Raw genomic sequence first — 19,901 nt, forward strand, 5'->3', positions numbered from 1 at the left:
AATCCCGGGGTCAGCATCATAAATAATTTAGGAAACAAATCTGGGAAGAAATCATTTGTGTTGCTTAAAGTGTGATTAAGGCGAGAGAGTCACCGATACAAGCACAGCCAGATCTACAGAGCACAAATAGAGCGGAGAGTCTGCAAATTACCTGGTGAACTCCCAAGGCCAGGTAATTAATCACAAAGAATCTCTTTACAGTGGTGTAAAATTCATCTGGGCAAAGTTGCAACCCTGAGCTGTGACGAGAACAGGGCAGAGCCTCCCAGGAGCATATCTGAAGACATCCCTTTTGTCTCAGTATTATCTTTTGCAAAAATAATCATTTTGAGAAAAACAAAAACAAAGCAACTCCTGCCCTCCCTGTAACAACCCAGTAACCTCAACTTGTCAAACAAGGAGAAAGTTATCTACCGCAGTACAAAGGCATGGGGTGCTGCCCTCATTAAGAGTAACCTGGTGTGACAGCAAGGGAGACCTGGGCGGCCCTGCTCTGAGAGGCTGCCAGGAATTCCCTTCCACCCTCCTCCCTGCTCCTGTGCTGCCTGCGCGACCTAGGTCTTGCCGCCTGCCGGGCTCCACGAACAAGCTCACTGGACGTGGCGTTGACAGTAGTCTTTTCCTTCCTAACCCAATGCCTCTCTCGTATTTGTTTTTTTTAAAAACAACAGTTTTCTTTTAAAAAATATTTTCCCAGGAAATAATGAACAGTAACTGTCATGGACCTATAACAGACCCTAGAAAAACATAGACAGGCAATAATCTGTCAATATAGCAATATTCCAAATATGAAATTCATGGTCCAGGAAGAGATAAATAAATAAATATGAAGGGGCTCCTCAAAGAAGTTTATAGTTTTCACCCATTCCTTACTGAATTCTGTTGGTGTAAAAAGTTTTGATTCTACGATACAAAAGCCAGCCCTGCTAGGACCAGTATACGCCATTTATGCCATTCGGCCCCCTACATCAAGAGGGGACGGGGAAAGGCAGGATGTAACACAGGGTTGCTCAGTATGTTTCTAAAGACACCTATCTTTTTAAATAATTTCATTATTTAAACTCCATCTGGCACTTTAGTTTCTTGAAAAATTATTACGTTAGACATGAATTAAAAAATAAGCCCATCTGGACTGCAGTTTGGGTTTTTAATGCTATTCTGCTCTTCTACCTTTTTCCTTGGCTTGGCACATCTGTGAGATCCAGCGTTTTGAACAGAATCCTGGGACAGCTGGGGTGGGGGAACGAACAAGTCTTCATGCCGGAGCATTCCAGTTCATTTTACCAATCTTAGTGGCCGGGTCACAGCCCTGCCTCCTTCTTTGTGCTTTTTACTAGGATCATTGTCAGGAAAGTGTCCTTCCCAACACGCCACCACCCCGCCCCCCGCTGGAATGGGGGCTCCCTTTGCTTCTTCTCTGCACACTCCATCTGCTTGCGTCCTAGACCAGGGAGCCAGCCCGACTCTGGGCTGGAACCATGACAGGGACAGCACCAATGCGCTCCAGGCTTGCTTGGCTGATGGTGTAGGAGTGTGTGTACTGAGCCCGGGGCTTCCTGCTGACTGAGCCATTGCTCCTGGACACGGCCTGCGGTGACGACCCTCTGTTGGCTGTCACTACCAGGGTCTTCTGTGGGGCTGGGGCCAGATGGCTGCCGTTGGCATAGACGGATGGTATGTTGGCGTGGCCCGAGTGGAGGGAGAAGGACTGGCGCAAGTCACTGAAGTGGTCGAGCGACTCTGTGTTTCTGTGCACTTTGGGATTGTTGCTCCAGCAGCGGCTGTTATAGGTATTGGAAGAGGTAAATGTGTTGCTCTCTGAGGAGGACACCTCGGTGTGAAATGCTTTGGCAGAAGAAGGACATTTAGGTGGAAGATCATCCTCTCTGAAAACGAACAAAAATAAAGCTGTTGTTAGGATTTACTTGAGGTTTACCCTACCTACCTGCCCAGGACTCTGTCTTCCCATGTTCAGGTGAATATGTCTGTGAAATTCAAACTCTCAGGACAGACCACACTATCATGAAAGCAAACACGGCAGTCCTGGTGGCCTCGGCTTTGACATTCATTCCCTTTAAGACAATGCTTAGGAAAAATTCTCCCTCAGCTTCTCAGTCCCCAAGAGTAACCAAGAAAGTAGTATCAAATCTCTCAAAAACTGTGTCCTCCAATATAACTGAAAAATATATGTGTGTGTGTATGTATATATGTGTGTGTGTGTATATATATATATTTTTTTTTTTTTTTTCTCTCTCTAAATAGGAAAATAGTCCATGAAGAGATCCACCGAACTAGCTGCTGTAAAGCTAGGAAACCAAACTACGGGTGTAGGAACTTCAAAAAACTATTAGAATTGGCCTGATTTTATTGCCTTTTGGGGTTTGAGAAATCACTGTCGTATGCTGATGAGAGGTTTTCCTCATTAATCTTACACTGGGATGAAATCTGTCCCTGCATAGGGTCCAAACCCTTAAGAATTATAAGAGGCTAAGAGAAGTCATTAAGTTAATTTAAGATGTTAACTAATTCAATTACCATTTTCTGAGTACCAGGCATTTTACTGGATGTTTCATGTGAGAAAAAGACAGCTCCTCTACCCAAGAAGCCTATGGTCAAATGAGGGTGACAATCAATGCAAGAACATCTGCAAGTCTTAAAGGCTGGATAAGTCAACTTATGTGAGGAGGTGATGCCTGGACTAGACTTAAACCAGACCAAGGAATGTACTGAAGAGATGGATGCAAAGGGAAGGAGTATATGGTCCAGGAACAAGGTGGAGGCTACCGGAAAGGCCCTGAGGCATGAGAGAAGACAACAACAGACTGGAACACAAAGTGATCAGGGAAGTTGTGAGAGATAAAAGCAGGGAAGCAGGTAAGGGTCAGATTCTGAAGGGCTGTGTATGTCATGCTAAGTAGACTGGAGTCATTAAAGCATTTTCAATAAGGTTATTGATGCAATGCCATCTAAGACTGAGCCTGAACCCCCATATCTCCACAATACGGCAAGAGTCACCTTTCTTTCAAGATCATTTGACATTGTTTCCTTAAGATGTTCATATTCTTGACTGAACTGTTTTTAACCAAGCCATACTGCTTTGGTCTATCTGTACAGGTGCTGTTCTTTCTTGCTTTATGTTCGCATCATTTATAAATGTCAATATTAAACACATGTTCTAAACTCACTTTTCTACTATGGCAGCCACCTAACCCCACCCACCCTGAAGCTATGGGAGGAAACGGGGGAATTCTTCACTTGTGTCCTCCTAGTTGGGCACATGCTAGACTACCCTACCCACCTCCCGCCTTTCATGATCCAGTAAATAAAGCTGAGGAGTAAGTACCATGAGGAAGAGTGATATAACATACAAGAAACTATCGTTTGGCCACTTTAACTACCTTGGTTAAAGTCATAAGATTAGCAAAGAAATCTTAGCTGCCAAAATGAATAGAAATACAGACATTGGCTATGCCAATGTCAGGATAAATTATCTGACACACAAACCTTATTTCATTAGGAATTTCTTCTTCCTCCTCCTCTTTATTTTTGCTTCTCCAGTAAAAGAATGCCCCTAAAATTAGTGCAATGCAAAAAATGATAATAACTGCACCAGTGCCAATGGCTCCAGCTATTAGTCCAATGCTCCTGGGCTGGGCTGCAAAATATATTTAAGGTATATTTAAAGAAAAAAAAGGAGAGAGAGAGAGAAAGAGAAATAGAATATGCTCACACAACTTCATAAACATAAAAGGCTACCAAAGAATTTTCTTAAAATGTACAAAATTGCCTACAGTATTGTATCCATTTAAAGTTAAACCTCACTTAATTTTCTGTATCCCCAGTGGCTAGGACTAACACACAACAGGCTCACAAACATTTACTGAATAAATGAGCAATTCGTTCAATAAACGAACAGCTGTAGGAGAGCCACAACCAGGGCAGAGCAGGAGAAAGACCGTACCTGACTACTTGCCTGACCTGCCCCGAACGAACCTGGCAAGCAGCAGGATAACTTGCTACCTCATCACAGCCAGATCATTCCCTTTTGCAACTGGAATTCAAACAACCCAGAATTCTCAACTAAAGAGAAAATTTCTGCACTGCTTATGTATGACCTGGGCACCCAACATTTAAGCAGATATAAGGGATTAGGGAAAAATACAAGAAGGTCTTGCCATGACCGTAAGATCATTACAAATTTTTAATATGCCTATAGCACTATATAATCAAACTGATCTGATTCTAATGATCCTGGGGAGACATTTTATCATAAAGAAGAAGTCGTATTGCTGAGGCTGAGAAGCATACTAACACATCTATTAAATATCTTCAGTAATGATTAAAATCAAAAGCATTTCTATTTAATCTTCAAACAACCTCTAAACAAGCAGAACTTTTCATTCCCTAGTTTAACAAAGATCTTGGCATTCAGACCCAGAGTGCACATCAGAATTTTACATACTTACGAGAAATAACCTGGAGATCCAAAAGACAGGTGCTGGTCCCAATGGCATTAGAAGCCACGCACTGGTACAAACCTGATGACAGGGCGCTGATGTTCCGGATGGTGACTGTTCCCTGGACCTGGTCTGTCACAAAAGTAACAGTCAAGTGAGGATTTAGGAAAGAAAATAAGAAAACCAAAGAAATCAGCAGAAGACTATAAAAAGAGATAAACAGTGAAGAGCTATCAATACCTTTTTTTGGAGAGATTTTTTTGGTTCATGAAGGTTAAAGACTAAAATAATAACGTACGTTAAAGACCCGGCGCTATAGAGGACTGTCCTAAACAAGGGCAGTCTTAGAACTTAATCTGCAGATTAGTATGAGGTCCTAAAGGTGAGCAGCCTTCCCTGAGGAAATGTTGGCTAATGCCTATTTTAGAGAATTTATGATCAGAAACACCAAATTTTAATTCTGAAGAAATGCAATAACATACAAAGTTAAACTCATTATAATAATGTCTGCTTCATACTTGATGGAAAACATATCCTCTCTGTGCTCAAGGGTGTAGACTGCTACTCCCTTCCAACAACTATGATAACCATTGTGTAAGTCCAGCTCCTCCAAGGAGTGGACACCAAGACAAGCAGGAGGTTTACTGGAGGAAATGGCAGTAAGGGAAACGGAGAGGAACCTGGAGGAAGCAAGGAGAGGCTCAGACTGCAGTACAGGTCTGGCCCCCGTGAAGGGGAGAGGGAAGGAAGGAGGCAGTGTCTCAGACTGCAACACAGCCTTATGGAAGTTTCCACCAGGCTGATGGGGAGTCCTTGAGCCAAGGTCACCTGTTAAAGGCATCTTAGACTTTGCAGGAATGGGCCTGCATTAGCAGCCCCACTGTGCCCAGTGACTGGCTGGGAGCTGCCCAGGCGAAGCATGACCTGGGTGCGAAGCAGTCGTGGATGCTGCGGGAAGCCACTGGGGCTGTCAGTCAATTATGTTCCCACAGCAGGAGATCTGAGCCATGCATTTTCCAGGTGACCACACTGATATTACCAAGAAATATTGCAGTGGTTCACATTTTAGTAACTTATCAACACTAGGATAGTTGATTTATTCCTTACAAACAAAACGCAAATGACTTACAGTGATAATAAAACCTAAGTTAATAGCTATTACTACGTGCCAAGCACTGGCTAAGCTTTTACACATATGATCTCAATCTTTACACTAACTCTTAGCGGTATTGTTATCATCAATCCCATTGAACAGATAAGGAAACCGAGGCTTTACGTGAGTGATAAGATTACACAGCTGGGCAACAGGAACTGAACGGAGGGCTGTCTTACCTCTAAGCTCAGGCTGCACTGCAGTCTCCCTCAGGCAGTGCACAACTCTTCCAGCCACTCACCGCTCAAAAAGAGCAGCAGATCAGGAAAAGCCTCCTGGTGGCACACTGGTGGCACAAAGTCCACATACTCCTAGGGCAACACCTGGAGCTATCTCTACCCTGTGCTGACAACTTTTACATGAAACTAAGATTTAGTTTCTTCCGGCAACCTTCATTTCGATTTAGATCAAAGGCAGAAGCAGAGCCATTTAACAAATAAATATTTATTGAGCACCTTTCTGTGTGCTGGATAATTTTTGAGGATGGTTATATCATGATGAACAAGACACACCCAGCCCTGTACCTTAAAGAGACAAGTAGGTGAGAAATCACAGTAAGTGGGGTAAGTGCCATCACTAGAGGACACAGGGTGCTTAAGAGGGGCATCTAGTGAGGATGAGCAAATTCGGAAAGACCCCCAGACAGCAACTGCCCTCAGGGTTATCTCTCTGCCTTCTAACATAATATAGTGGGTAGTGTTAACAAATGACTCATCAAACACACACTGAAATTAACTTCAATATACAGGCCAGGGAAGGGAGGGTTGGGGTTTTTTTTTGCTTTTGTTTTTGTTTTTTAATGGGAGCATTTAAATGGTCGAACCCATACTATATGGATATCTTACGGACTTATACTTATGTCTTACTTGGACATTTGAATTGTACTGTACACACCCAAGTCAATATACTCGGTGGTTATTTGGTTCACACTTGTGTGTTATTTCCTTTTCCTTAAAAACGAACAACTCTGATGGCTATCAATGTATGAGGCTTTTCAGTGAATTCACTCAGATAATTGGGTCCGTCTGGAGGGAAACTGTTTTCTCCTCCTCCGTGTTCTATCTGATTTCCCAGGCTCTCCTTAACCATCCCTCCTATGTGCTCCCCAGCACCCTGTAATCCCTAGTGCTGGAACTTGCCCCATTATTATAATTTCTTGCCTACTTGTCTCATTAAGATAAGGGACTCTTGTTTGTCTTGTTCATCACTGTATCATCATCCTCAGAAATTACCCAGCCACAGAAAGGTGCTCAATAAATAAATAAATGGGCAATCTTCTCGAGTGTCTATTGTGTACCACATACATTGCACTAAGAGCTTTACATGTCTCATTTAATCTTACAAACCTTAAGTTTTATATTCCCTACTTTTCAAAGATGAAAAAGCTCAGAGAAGCTATGCAATTGGTCCAAGATCACACAGGACACAAGGAGCAGCACAAAATATCAGGTCTGTCATGTCCAAAGCTCATAACCACCATACACACAGTTGAATTTCTTGTAAGGTATTTAAAACCACAATACTCTATGGGATGCATCTGTAGGATATTTCCTAACCTTGCAATCAATGTCCCAATGCTATGGGTATTAAACTAAGCCATCTGTCTAACTCCACCTTCAATACGTTAGCAAATGTCATCATGCAAGAAAACCATAATCTCTGGGCAACTAACCCCACAATTTCACACACTGTATTGTTGTTTTCCTAAATCCTGAAATTCTAGAAATTTGATCAGCTCACACCAAATCAGTGATTTTGTTGACACTTCCAGAGAGAGAATTTGGGAAATTTTTAACAGCTGATCTAAGCAGCATTCTGGCATGCAGAAAGAGGTAAACTGTAAAGATTCTAAAATAAAATAAAATGACAACTTCAAAAAAGAGGTGAAGTCACTGTTCTTTCCTCCTCAGTGAGGCTGACACACCACGCCGGAGTGAACTCAGAACGTAATCAGAGAATGGGACAGACACATGAGTAAGACAGGTCTAACCAGAAGCAGAAGAGGGCTGCTGAGGTAGTCGGGGGAGCAACGCATCTCTGCAGCCAGCACCTGACTGCTCCCTGCCACGGGCACGGGCCCTTTCTGAAATGAAATGGGCTCATTCCTCAATCTGTCACTTCACTTGGCCTGCTCTGGAGCAGAGTAATTTGTTGAAATGAAGTTAGAGAATAAATATTCTTTAGATCTTCTTTCTTTTAAAGGATAGGGGAAGTTCAACAGTGTGGAACTGCAGTCTGGAAAGCAACAAATTGCATCACACCCCAGTTCACAGCAATACTGTAACCCACACAAGCTGTGTACCTGGGCCAGAAGCCCTACAGAATTTAGAGAGAAATAAATATAAGTGCACATTTCCACTTCCATCCTTTCTCCTTAGCTCCGGAACCACTTCTCTGCTGCCTGGCAGACGGTACACTGGCTAAGAACATGTGTTCTAGACTCAGGCAGCCCGGGGTGGAACCTGCTCTACCACCTGCTAGCTAGGTGGTCATGAATGTGCTACCTCTTCTGCATCTATGTTTTTGATTCCTCGTGTGTGACATGGAACTGCCAACATGCTTCTACATCACAGGCTACTGTGAGGACTGAGTGACATAATGCACAGTGCCTGGCAAGGCTTCCACGTTGGAATTTCCTCTTGGCATCACTTGGGAAATTTGTATCTTTTTCTGATTCATAAGAAAAATCAAGAAACTGGGAAAATGTTGAATGTCTCCAAATTCCAATAAATATTAATACTCAGGATTTGAGGTTGGGAGATCAGACTTCCAAAATCAAATTACTCTATATTTTATATGATTTATGCATTTTTATAATAATGCATGATCATAATAATAAACAGTGAGTCATCTCTTATATAAAAATTTCAGAAGTACTCTGTAGAAGAAAATAATGAATACATGGTTTATTGTTACTTGAACCAATATATTATGACATACTATATATTTGAAAAATATGTAAAAAATTATCTCAACCAGATACAAACATTTGATGATAAAAAATAGTAAAAATGGGAACATTAACACAAAATAAATGCCAAAATAAAACCTATTTTAAAATTCAAAGATAATATCACAAATACTTAATTTTTTTTTTTTTTTTTTTTTTTTTTTTTGCGGTACGCAGGCCTCTCTCACTGTTGTGGCCTCTCCCGTTGCGGGACGCGCAGGCTCAGCGGCCATGGCTCACGGGCCTAGCTGCTCCGCGGCACGTGGGATCTTCCCGGACCGGGGCACGAGCCCATGTCCCCTGCAACGGCAGGCGGACTCTCAACCACTGCGCCACCAGGGAAGCCCACAAATACTTAATATTTAAACTCTGTCATTCTAAAAGAAAATTTAAAAACACTATACAGCATTAAGTATCCAACAGTCTTGATCTTTGTTTCATGCCAAATTTTCCAGACATGGAAAGAAAATTTTATTTCCTTTCTGTGTTGATGTTGGTTGAATTAGGATGGAGATGGACAGGGGAGACAGAGAGAACCTGTCCCCATTAAGAGAACATCCTAAGCACCTCTGATGCACACGTGAAGACACACACTGCTTCATATTAGTTCATCTCCTTTATTTAACAGTGAAAATACTCTGCCTTTTTGCCCTGATTTTCATTTTGTCATTGAAATAGGTATTACTCTTGCCAATTCAGATTTTAAATCCATTTCTGATTTCATGTCAGTGTATTCTACAGCAACATTTCCATCTACTTCTCTTTGCATTTCTGCTATTATTTTCAAAGAACTGTAATCTACAGCAAATACTCAAACACTAGAAAACACCAGTGGACATTACTGGGCAATATTTGAATAATGCAAGATTTGTATCTCCTTGGTATTAATAACACTGCAGAGAATCACACATCAAAATACTAAGCTAAGGATTTATTTTACTTCTAAAATCTGTTATTTATCGGAATACCACTCATGGCATTTGTATAAAATATAATGGCTCATCACTGGCAACAGACGGGTCAGGAACACACACTTACAACATGGCAACAGCTACAATTAAGACTAACTGATTAGCTTGTGACTACTTTTCTCCTACATATTTCGGTCTAGGTTCCCAGAAATGCTGACTCTGAGCAGTCTGGCTTTCAACTTGACATCAGTAGATTCTTTCAGATCAAGATGTCTCTATGTTGATTGTTAAGATTTAATTATCAAAGGAGAATGGTGCTTAGTGCTCAAGAAACATCACCTGTTACCATTATCATTATTTCAGTCCCCATCTAGAGGTCTCAGAGGACCACTACCTCACTGCTTCCCTCAAGCAAAACTCTAAGTATATCTTCTCTGAGTTAATAGTTACTGTTCATTCAATAGCTTAAGACAGAAATCTCAGTTAACTCTGACTCTTCTCTGAGTCCCAGTGTATCATCAAGCTCCATGTCTTGTTGATTTCTGGCTTCCATCTTTCTCGAATCCCACCCTGCCTCTATCCATTCTCCATCCTGATCAGCAGGTCCTTAGTTCAGGCCCTCTTCATTTTTTTTTTTTTTTTTTTGCGGTACATGGGTCTCTCACTGTTGTGGCCTCTCCCGTTGCAGAGCACAGGCTCCGGACGCGCAGGCTCAGCGGCCATGGCTCACGGGCCCAGCCGCTCCATGGCACGTGGGATCCTCCCGGACCGGGGCACGAACCCGTGTCCCCTGCATCGGCAGGCGGACCCTCAACCACTGCGCCACCAGGGAAGCCCCCTCTTCATTTCTTGATGGAGCTATTATCAAAGCCTCCCATCTGTGACCTGGCTGCCAATCTCTCATCCTGTTTGCTGAGGCTGTTTCTAAAATGCAGATCTAGATATCTTCTCTGGCTTTATAAAAAGGCCAGTCGATATCCACAGTCTCAAGGACAACATCCAAATTCTTTGAATGCTATACAATGACTCTCACAATCTGGACCTGAACTTGCCAACCTCCTCTCTGGTCAAACCTTCATGAATCTTTATGTCAGGTCATGAATCTTTATTCAGAATCAAAGGTCAAACCTTTGTGAATCTTTAATCATAATTCTTCTCACTTTAAAATGTCAAAATTTTTAGTGTGTGTGGGATCAAGATGGTAGAGTAGGAGGACTGGGCTCATCTTCCTCATGAATACATCAAAGCTGCAACTATATAGAGAACAAATCTCACTGAAATCAACCTGGGGACCAGCAGGATGGCTCTTCCACAACCAAGGCTGTAAAGAAAAATCCACACAGAGTCTGGTAGTAAGGGAGGAGAAGCGATCTGGTTGGGACCCCCACCTCTAGAGGGGGACACAGAAGAGGAGGGGATATCACAGGCTCGAGGATGCTCCCTGGGGAGCGAGGGGTCTGAGCCACATATTAGGCAGCCCAGCCCTGGGGTCCAGCACTAGGAAGACAAGCCCCCTTGATGGTCTGAAAACCAACATGGCTTACTAGAGGGCTGTAAGAAACCAAGACTACACTCTTGAAGAGTACATGCACAGACCTGCTTGCTGCCAGTCACAGCACAGAAGCAGCAGACTGGAAACTGCGTGGAGCTCTGCCCAGCCTGCCAGGACCACCCTGGCATGCCCCCATCCGGCAATGGCAACCTGCTCCAGCCGCTCTTGTTCCAAAGCTGCTCTCCACTAAGGTGGAGGCTGCTGTTGCCAACAAGTGTGCACACACTTTGAGAGAAGAGAACTTGGTCTGACCCCAGTCCTGCCTCTGACCAGGGCAAAGGCAGCCATGGCCAGTGCACGCTTTGGTGCACACTCTCAGAAGGGTGAAAGGCTAACTCCAGGGCAGAAACAGCCATCCCCTGAGCACGTGTCTCTGCACATACTGGGGAGGGAGCCAGCCCAGTAGTGTGGAACCAACCCCTCTGGCCCCGACCTAGCCTCTAACCCAGGTGCACACACTGGGGAAAAAGTGAAAGCAGCATAGAAGTACAACCCCAAATCCTCAGGTTCTGGCCATACCCCAAACCAAGGTTGAGAATGCCATCACACCTGGGAGAAATCCAATTCCCTCAGAGGTCCTGCTCCAACCCCTATGTCCCCAATCCCACCCCGATAGGGTGGTGATGGCCACTGAGCACAGGAGAAGCTCCAACTCACACCTGGCTCCAGCTCTAGCCCCTCCATCTCCAGCCCTACCACCCATCAAGGTGGTAGCTGCCAGCACACCCCAGGTGAAGACACAGCCCATGCTCATTTCAGATCCAGTTCTCCCACCAAAGCCCCTGGGCACATGCAGACTGCATAGGGACATTCCCACACAAGGACACACCTTCAAGACTGGGAAAGGTAACTGTTTCACCTAATTTCACAGAGTCAGAGAAAGTTAAACAAAATAAGAAGGAATATGTTTCAAACAAAAAACAAAAACAAAAAACCTTGACAAAACCCTAATAAAACAGAGATAAGTAATTTACCTGATAAACAGTTCAAAGCAATGGTAATGAGAATAACAACTGAACTCGGGAAAATAATACATGAACACAGTGAGAACTTTAATAGAGAACTAGAAAACATAAAAAAGAACCAGACACAGCAGAAGAATATAGTAAGTAAAATGAAAAATACAGTAGAGGGAGTTAACAGCAGATAAAGTGATACAGAAGAATGCACAAGTGATCTGAAAGATAGAATAATGGAAATCACCCAATCAGAACAGCAAAAAGAAATACAGATTTAAAAAATGAGAATAGTTTAAAGGACCTCGAGGACAACATAAGTGTACTAACATTTGCATTATAGGAGTCCTAGAAGGAGAAGAGAGAGAGAAAGAAGTAGAAAATGTATTTGATGAAATTATGGTTGAAAACTTCCTGAACTTGAAAAAGGAAACAGATATACAGGTCCAGGAAGCACAGAGAGTCCCAAACAAGATGAACCCAAAGACACTCACACCAAGAATTAAAATGGCAAAAGTTAAAGATAAAGAGAGAATTTTAAAAGCAGCAAGAGAAAAACGAAGAGTCACATACAAGGGAACCAATATAAAGCTATCAGCTGATTTTTCTGCAGAAACTTTGCAGGCCAGAAGGGAGCGGCATGATATATTCAAAGTGCTGAAAGGGAGAAAACCTACAACCTAGGACACTCTACCCTGCAAGATTATCATTTACAATTGAAGGAGAGATACAAAGCTCCTCAAACAAGCAAAAACTGAGAGATCATCAATACTAAGCTGACCTTACAAGAAGCATTAGAGGATCTTCTTTAAGTAAAAAAGGCTACAAGAAATAAGAAATTATAGGAAGGGAAAAATCCCACTGGTAAAAGCAAATATATAGGAAAGGCTGAGAATCAACCAGTTAAGAAAGTGAGCACAAAGGTTAAAAGACAAAAATTGTAAAGTCAACTTTAACTACAATAAACAGTTAAGGGATTGACACAAAGATATAAAATATGACATCAAAAACAGAAAATGTGGGGGAGAGGAATAAAAATGTAGTACTTTTAGAATGTGCTTAAACTTAAGTGACTATCAGTTTAAAACAAGCAAATATAATTATAGGTCAACATATATGAACTCCACAGTAAGAGCAAGTCAAAAACCTACAATAGGTACACAAAAACTACAGAGAAAGAAACATAACACTAAAGAAAATCACCAAACCACAAGGGAAGAGACTAAAAGAAGAAGAACAGGGAAGAACTACAAAAACAACCAGAAAACAAGTAATAAAATGGCAATAAGTACTTACCTATCAATAAGCACTTTAAATGTCAATGGACTAAATGCTCCAGTCAAAAGACATAGGGTGACTGATCAGATAAAACAAACAAGACCCATCTATATGCTGCCTACAAGAGACTCACAGTGCTAAAACCCACATAGACTAAAAGTGGGAGAATGGAAAAAGATATTCCATGCAAATGGAAACAATAAGAAAGCTGGGGTAGCAACACTCATATCAGACAAAGTAGACTTTAAAATAAAGTCTATAAAAAAAGACAAAAAGGTCATTATATAATGGTAAAGGGATCAATACAAGAAGAGGATATAAAATTCATTAACATATATGCACATAATATAGGAACACCAAAATATATAAAGCAAATGTTAATAGATATAAAGGAAGAAACTGACAGTAATACAATAGTAAGGGACATTAACACCTCACTTACATCAATGGATAGATCATCCAGACAGAAAATCAATAAAGAAACAGTGGCCTTAAATGACACAGTAGACCAGATGGACTTAATAGATATCTATAGGACATTCCATACAAAACAAAAGAATGCACATTCTTTTCAAATGCACATGGAATGTTCTCCAGGACAGATCAATTGTTAGGCCACAAAACAAGTCTCAACAAAATTAAAAGGGATATAAATTATATCAAACATATTTTCCAACCATAATTGTATGAAACTAGAAATCAATTATAGGAAGAAAAATAGGAAAAACACAAATACATAGAAGCTAAACAACATGTTACCAAAAAACTAATGGGTCAATGAAGAAATCAAAGAGGAAATCAGAAAATACCTTGAGACAAATGAAAATAAAAACACAATTTTCCAAAATTTATGGGATGTAGCAAAAGCAGGTCTACTTGGGTAAGTTTATAGCAATACAGGCCTTCTTCAAGAAACAAGAAAAATCTCAAATAAACAACCTAACCTACCACCTAAAGAAATGAGAGAGAAAACAAAGTCAGAAAAAGGAAGGAAAAGATCAGAGTGGAAATAAATAAAAGAGACCAAAAGAAAAGAAAAGATCAGTGAAACCAAGAGCTAGTTTTTCAAAAAGATAAGCAAAATGAATAAGCTTTTTGCCAGGCTCATTGAGAAAAAAAGAAAGAGGACACAAATAAGCAAAATAAGAAATGAAAGAGAATAAATTACAACTGATATCACAGAAATACAAACAACATAAGAGAATACCATGAACAGTTATATGCCGACAAATTGGTCGAACCAGAAGAGATGGATAAATTCCTAGAAACATACAATCTTCCAAGATTGAATCAGGAAGAAATAGATAACCTGAACAAACTGATTACTAGTATTGAAAATGAATCAGTAATTAAAAAAAAAAAAAAACTCCCAACAAAGAAAAGTCCAGGACTAGATAGCTTCACAGGGGAATTCTACCAAACATATACAGAAGAGTTCATACCTATCCATCTTATACTATTCCAAAAATTAAAGAGGAAGGAACACTCCTAAATTCATTCAATGAGGCCACCGTCACCCTGATACCAAAACTAGATAACAATACTACCCTAAAAATTACAGGTCAATATTTCTGAAGAACAAAGATGCAAAAACCCTTAACAAAATATCAGCAAACCAAATTCAGCAGTATATAAAAAGAATCATACACCTTGATCAAATGGGATTTATTCCAGGGATGCAAGGATGGTTCAGTATCCACAAATCAGTCAATGTGATATACCACATTAACAAAAGGAAGGATAAAAATCACATGATCATTTACAGAGATGCAGAAAAAGCATCTGACAAAATTCAACACCCATTCATGATAAAAAAACTCTCAACATAGTTGGTATAAAAGAACATATCTCAAAATAATAAAGGCCATTTATGACAAACCCACAGCTAACAACATACTCAATGGAGAAAATCTGAAAGTTTTTCCTCTAAAATCAGGAACAAGACAAGCATGTCCATACTCGCTATTTCTATTTAACACAACATTGGAAGTCCTAACCATAGCAATCAGATAATAAAAATTTAAAAAGGGAAGAAGTAAAACTGTCACTATTTGCAGATGACACAATGCTATATGTAGAAAGCCCTAAATTCTCCACCAAAAAACTATTAAAACTGATAAGTGAATTTAATCAAGTTGCATGATATAAGATCAATATACAGAGATCTGCTTCTTTTCTATACATCAATAATAAACTATCAGAAAGGGAATACAAGAAAGAATCCCATTTACAATCATATCAAAAAGAATAAAATACCTAGGAATAAATTTAACCAAGGAGATGAAAGGCCTATACTTAGAGAACTATATAACACACTGATGAAGAAAACTGAAGATGATACAAAGATATGGAAAGATATCCTGTGTTCATGGATTGGAAGAACTAATATTGTTAAAATGTCCATACTACCCAAAGCAATCTACAGATTTAATGCAATCCCTATCAAAATACCCATGACATTTTTCACAGAACTAAAACAAATGATCCTAAGATTCATATGGAACTGCCAAAGACCCTAATATCCAAAGCAATCTTTAGGGGGAACAAAAAAATCAAAGCTGGAGGTATAATCCTCCCTGACTTCAGAATATACTACAAAGCTACAGTAATCAAAACAGTATGTTACAAAAAACAGACACATACATCAATGAAACAGAATAGAGAGTCCAGAAATAAACTCACGCACACACGGGTCAGTTAATCTACAAGAAAGGAGGCAAAAATATACAATGGGAAAAGTCAGTCTCTTTAATGAGTGGTGTTGGGAAAACTGAACAGCTACCTGTAAAAAGATGAAATTAGAACATTTTCTCACACCACATACAATAATAAATTCAAAGTGGATTAAAGACTTAGGTGTAAGATTGAAAACTATAAAACTCCTAGAAAAAAACATAGGCAATACACTCTTTCACATAAGTGTTACCAATATTTTTGGATCTGTTTCTTTAGGCAAGGGAAGCAAAAGCAATAATAAACAAATGGAATCTAATTAAACTTAAAGGCTTTTACAAAGTGAAGGAAACCACATACAAAATGAAAAAAATAACCTACTGAATGGGAGAAGATATTTGAAGATGATATGTCTGGTAATGGATTAATATCCAAGATACATAAACAGTTCATACACCTCAATATCTAAAAAGCAAACAACCTGGTTAAAAATTGGGCAGAAGACCTGACTAGACATTTTTCCAAAGAAGACATACAGATGGCCAACAGACATATGAAAATATGTTCAACATTGCTAGTCATCAGGGAAATGCAAATCGAAAGCATAACAAACTATCACCTCACACTGTCAGAATTGCTACTGTAAAAAAGACAACAAATAATAAATGTTGGCAAGGATATAGAGAAAAGGGAACATACACTGTCAGTGGGAATGTAAATTTTTATACACACTATGGAAAACAGCATGGAGGTTTTTCAAAGAAACTGAAAAAAGAACTTCCATATGATCCAGCAATTCCACTGCTGGGTATATATCCAAAGAAAATGAAAACATAAATTCAAAAAGATGTATGCAACCTAATGTTCATAGCAGCATTATTTACAATAGCCAAAATATGGAAGCAACCTAAATGTCCATCAACAGATGAAAGGATAAAGAAGATGTGGCGGGGGGGAATACACACACACACACACACACACACACACACACACACACACACAGAGGAATACTCAGCCATAAAAAAGATTGAAATTGTGTCATTTGCAACAACATGGATGGGCCTGGAGGGTATTGTTCAGTGAGATAAGTCAGACAGAGAAAGACAAAAACTGTATGTTTTCACTTATATGTGGAATCTAAAAAATAAAACAAATGAATGAACATAACAAAACAGACTCAGAGATACAGAGAACAAACTAGGGGTTACCAGTGGGGAAAGTGGTTAGTGGAGGGTCAAGGAAGGGGAAGGGAATTAAGAGGTACAAACTACAAGGTATAAAAAAAAAATAAGATACAATGATGTAATGTACAACACAGGAAATATAGCCAATATTTTACAATAACTTTAAATGGAGTATAATCTATAAAAATATTGAATCACTATGTTGTATATCTGAAACTAATATAACATTGTAAATCAACTATACTTCAAAAAAAGGTCAAACTTTTATGCTTGTAAGATTTTGCATGCATGGTTCTCTCTATTGATAATAACCGCTTTTACCTGGTAAAACATCTACTCATCCCTTAAGATCCTTTTCTTCTCAGGAATTTCATTCCCTATAAAGTCCTTCCTAACCTCGTCAGGGAGAATTAATACTTCTATCATTTTAACTTTATAGCACTATAAACACGTTTATAGCATTAAATACATAGCATTGTAGTTATCTCTTTATATTGGTCTCCCCCATTAGACAGTGAACTCTAGAATGGAGATATATCTCTTTATTTTTATATTCCTTTACCTTCCCCAACACTCTACCCTAAAGCAGTTGCACAGAATAAGTGTTGTGTCTGTGTACAGACACACACACACACACACACACACACACACACACTAAAAGAATGGATGAATGTATTAACAAATGAATACAGTTATGATAATCGCTCGTGTTTAATTTTTTCAGAAGAGGGAGTAATGAACACTGCATAGGACTAGGTTCTTTATGTCTGAGGGCAAAACAAAGGGGAAATCTTATCTTTGGTCAGAATAACATTTCGATGAAGAGGAAATGAGTCCCTGTTTATTGGGCAAATTAAGTGGCTGAAGACTTTTCTGCTCCCCATGAGAGAAAAATGGACACACTCTCACTGGGAAGGGAAACAGAGTGGGAGTTCAAGGAGAATCAAGATTCCTGAGGCTTCCCAGCCTGGCAGGAGAATGGGAGTGCTTTCTATCAGTGGACTTTGGGCAAACCTGGTATCCTCTCTGGGCCTCAGTCTCCTCCCTTGTAACACGATAGTCTTGGACTACAGTGATAGTTAAGATGTTCCATCTATGATCTCCATACCAGGTTCTGCACAGAGTTCTCAAGCAAGCAGGAGAGTTAATCATCTCTTTTCGCTGCATTAAATTATGAAAGGATAAGGACAACAGAAGATTTCTTAGGAACCATGAAGGAAAAATGCATAATTTATAAAGAACATTGAAATAAGCAGTAGAAGGTATGGGATAGGGTATAAAAGAAAAAGCTGGGTAAATAAAAAACATAAAATATGGTATTAGAAATTAACTTAAGTATATCCATTATCAAAATTAATGTAAATGGATTCAATCCAAGGAAAAATGTTCTCAGATTGTAGACTGGAAACCAAACTAGATCCAGACACACTGTTTACAAGAGATACACCTAAAACATAAAGCATGGAAACCCAAAAGTAAATGAACCATAAAAGAGAAACATAACAATAAGAATTAACCAAAGAAAGCTATTATAGGCGTTTTAATATCAGTTAAAATAACACAAAAATGCATATTAAGCATAGAGAATCAGTGAGATATAACAACCTATAAGCAACAGAGGCCCAGGATAGGTTAAAAAAAAGAAGGTATAATCGACAAATCCACAATCCTACTATGTGATTTTTAAACAAATCTCTCACATAAAATACTAGCTGAAACAAATAAAATATTGGTAAAGATATAAAGTATTTGAATAATATGATTAACAAATATAAATTTTAAGAAATATATATGTATACATACCCCCATTGTAGCACCTGTAAGTGGACAAAATAGCTCCTACTATTCTCTGCCTTGCTTACTCCATGCCAAACACACTGTCTTCTTTGTCCTAAAACACCTCTGTCTTATTCGTAGTGTTTCAGAGAACAGAAAAAGAGAAAGAACTGCCCAACTCATTTTATCATCTGATACTAAAACTCAACCAAGGATAACACAAGACATAAAAATATGGGCCATTCTCACTTATGATCACAGATGAGAAAGTTCTATTAAAATATTAGCATATTGGGCTTCCCTGGTGGCGCAGTGGTTGAGAGTTCGCCTGCCGATGCAGGGGACACGGGTTCGTGTCCCGGTCCGGGAAGATCCCACATGCCGCGGAGCGGCTGGGCCCGTGAGCCATGGCTGCTGAGCCTGCACGTCCGGAGCCTGTGCTCCGCAACTGGAGAGGCCACAACAGTGAGAGGCCCGTGTACCGCAAAAAAAAAATAAAATAAAAAATTAGCACACTGCATATTAGCAATTTATTAAAAACTAATCACAAATAGACTTTAGTCCAGAAATGCAAGGGTGTTTTAATGTTTGAAAAATCTATTAATTTAATTCACTTGTTGACATTTGGGGCTAGATAATTCTTTATTGTGGGGGCTGACCTGTTGCATATATGATGCTCAGCAGCATCCCTGGCCTCTACCTACTAGCTGCCAGTAGCACCTTCCTCCCAGCTGTGACAACCGAAAATGTCTCCAGACACTGCCAAATGAAACTGTCCCCGGTTGAGAACCCACTGACACAGAGGCTGATGAACTATCTCATGCATTATGTTTCCACTTAATGGGACCTGGGCCAACTATACAGGCCTAATGAAACACTGCCCAGACTGCTATATTTTGCTTCAGATAATATCCATCAAACGTAGTTTCCACTTATTTTAGAATTCAAAGTTTTATATACCAAAAGAACAATACTAAATCCACTTTATTATTCCTCTGTATAAAATCAAAG

The 19,901-nt window shown here is 39.8% G+C and overlaps 1 protein-coding gene across 1 annotated transcript in view; it reads right to left on the minus strand.

Annotated features, from left to right (window-relative positions):
* Positions 1-1,441: 1,441 nt before the first annotated feature.
* The window catches only part of IGSF11 (immunoglobulin superfamily member 11), a 31,962-nt gene continuing 13,502 nt past the window's right edge, over positions 1,442-19,901 (minus strand). The window contains exons 4-6 of the mRNA XM_022558348.3: positions 4,467-4,589; positions 3,505-3,655; positions 1,442-1,886 (exon numbers count right to left, since the gene is read on the minus strand). Coding sequence (XP_022414056.2) covers positions 1,442-1,886; positions 3,505-3,655; positions 4,467-4,589 — 719 coding nt within the window. The remainder of the gene's footprint in view (positions 1,887-3,504; positions 3,656-4,466; positions 4,590-19,901) is intronic.

The sequence above is a fragment of the Delphinapterus leucas genome, chromosome 4 (assembly GCF_059928025.1).
Source record: "Delphinapterus leucas isolate spDelLeu-1000000601 "Yukka" chromosome 4, BTC_Dleu_Yukka2, whole genome shotgun sequence".
Classification (NCBI taxonomy): domain Eukaryota; kingdom Metazoa; phylum Chordata; class Mammalia; order Artiodactyla; family Monodontidae; genus Delphinapterus; species Delphinapterus leucas.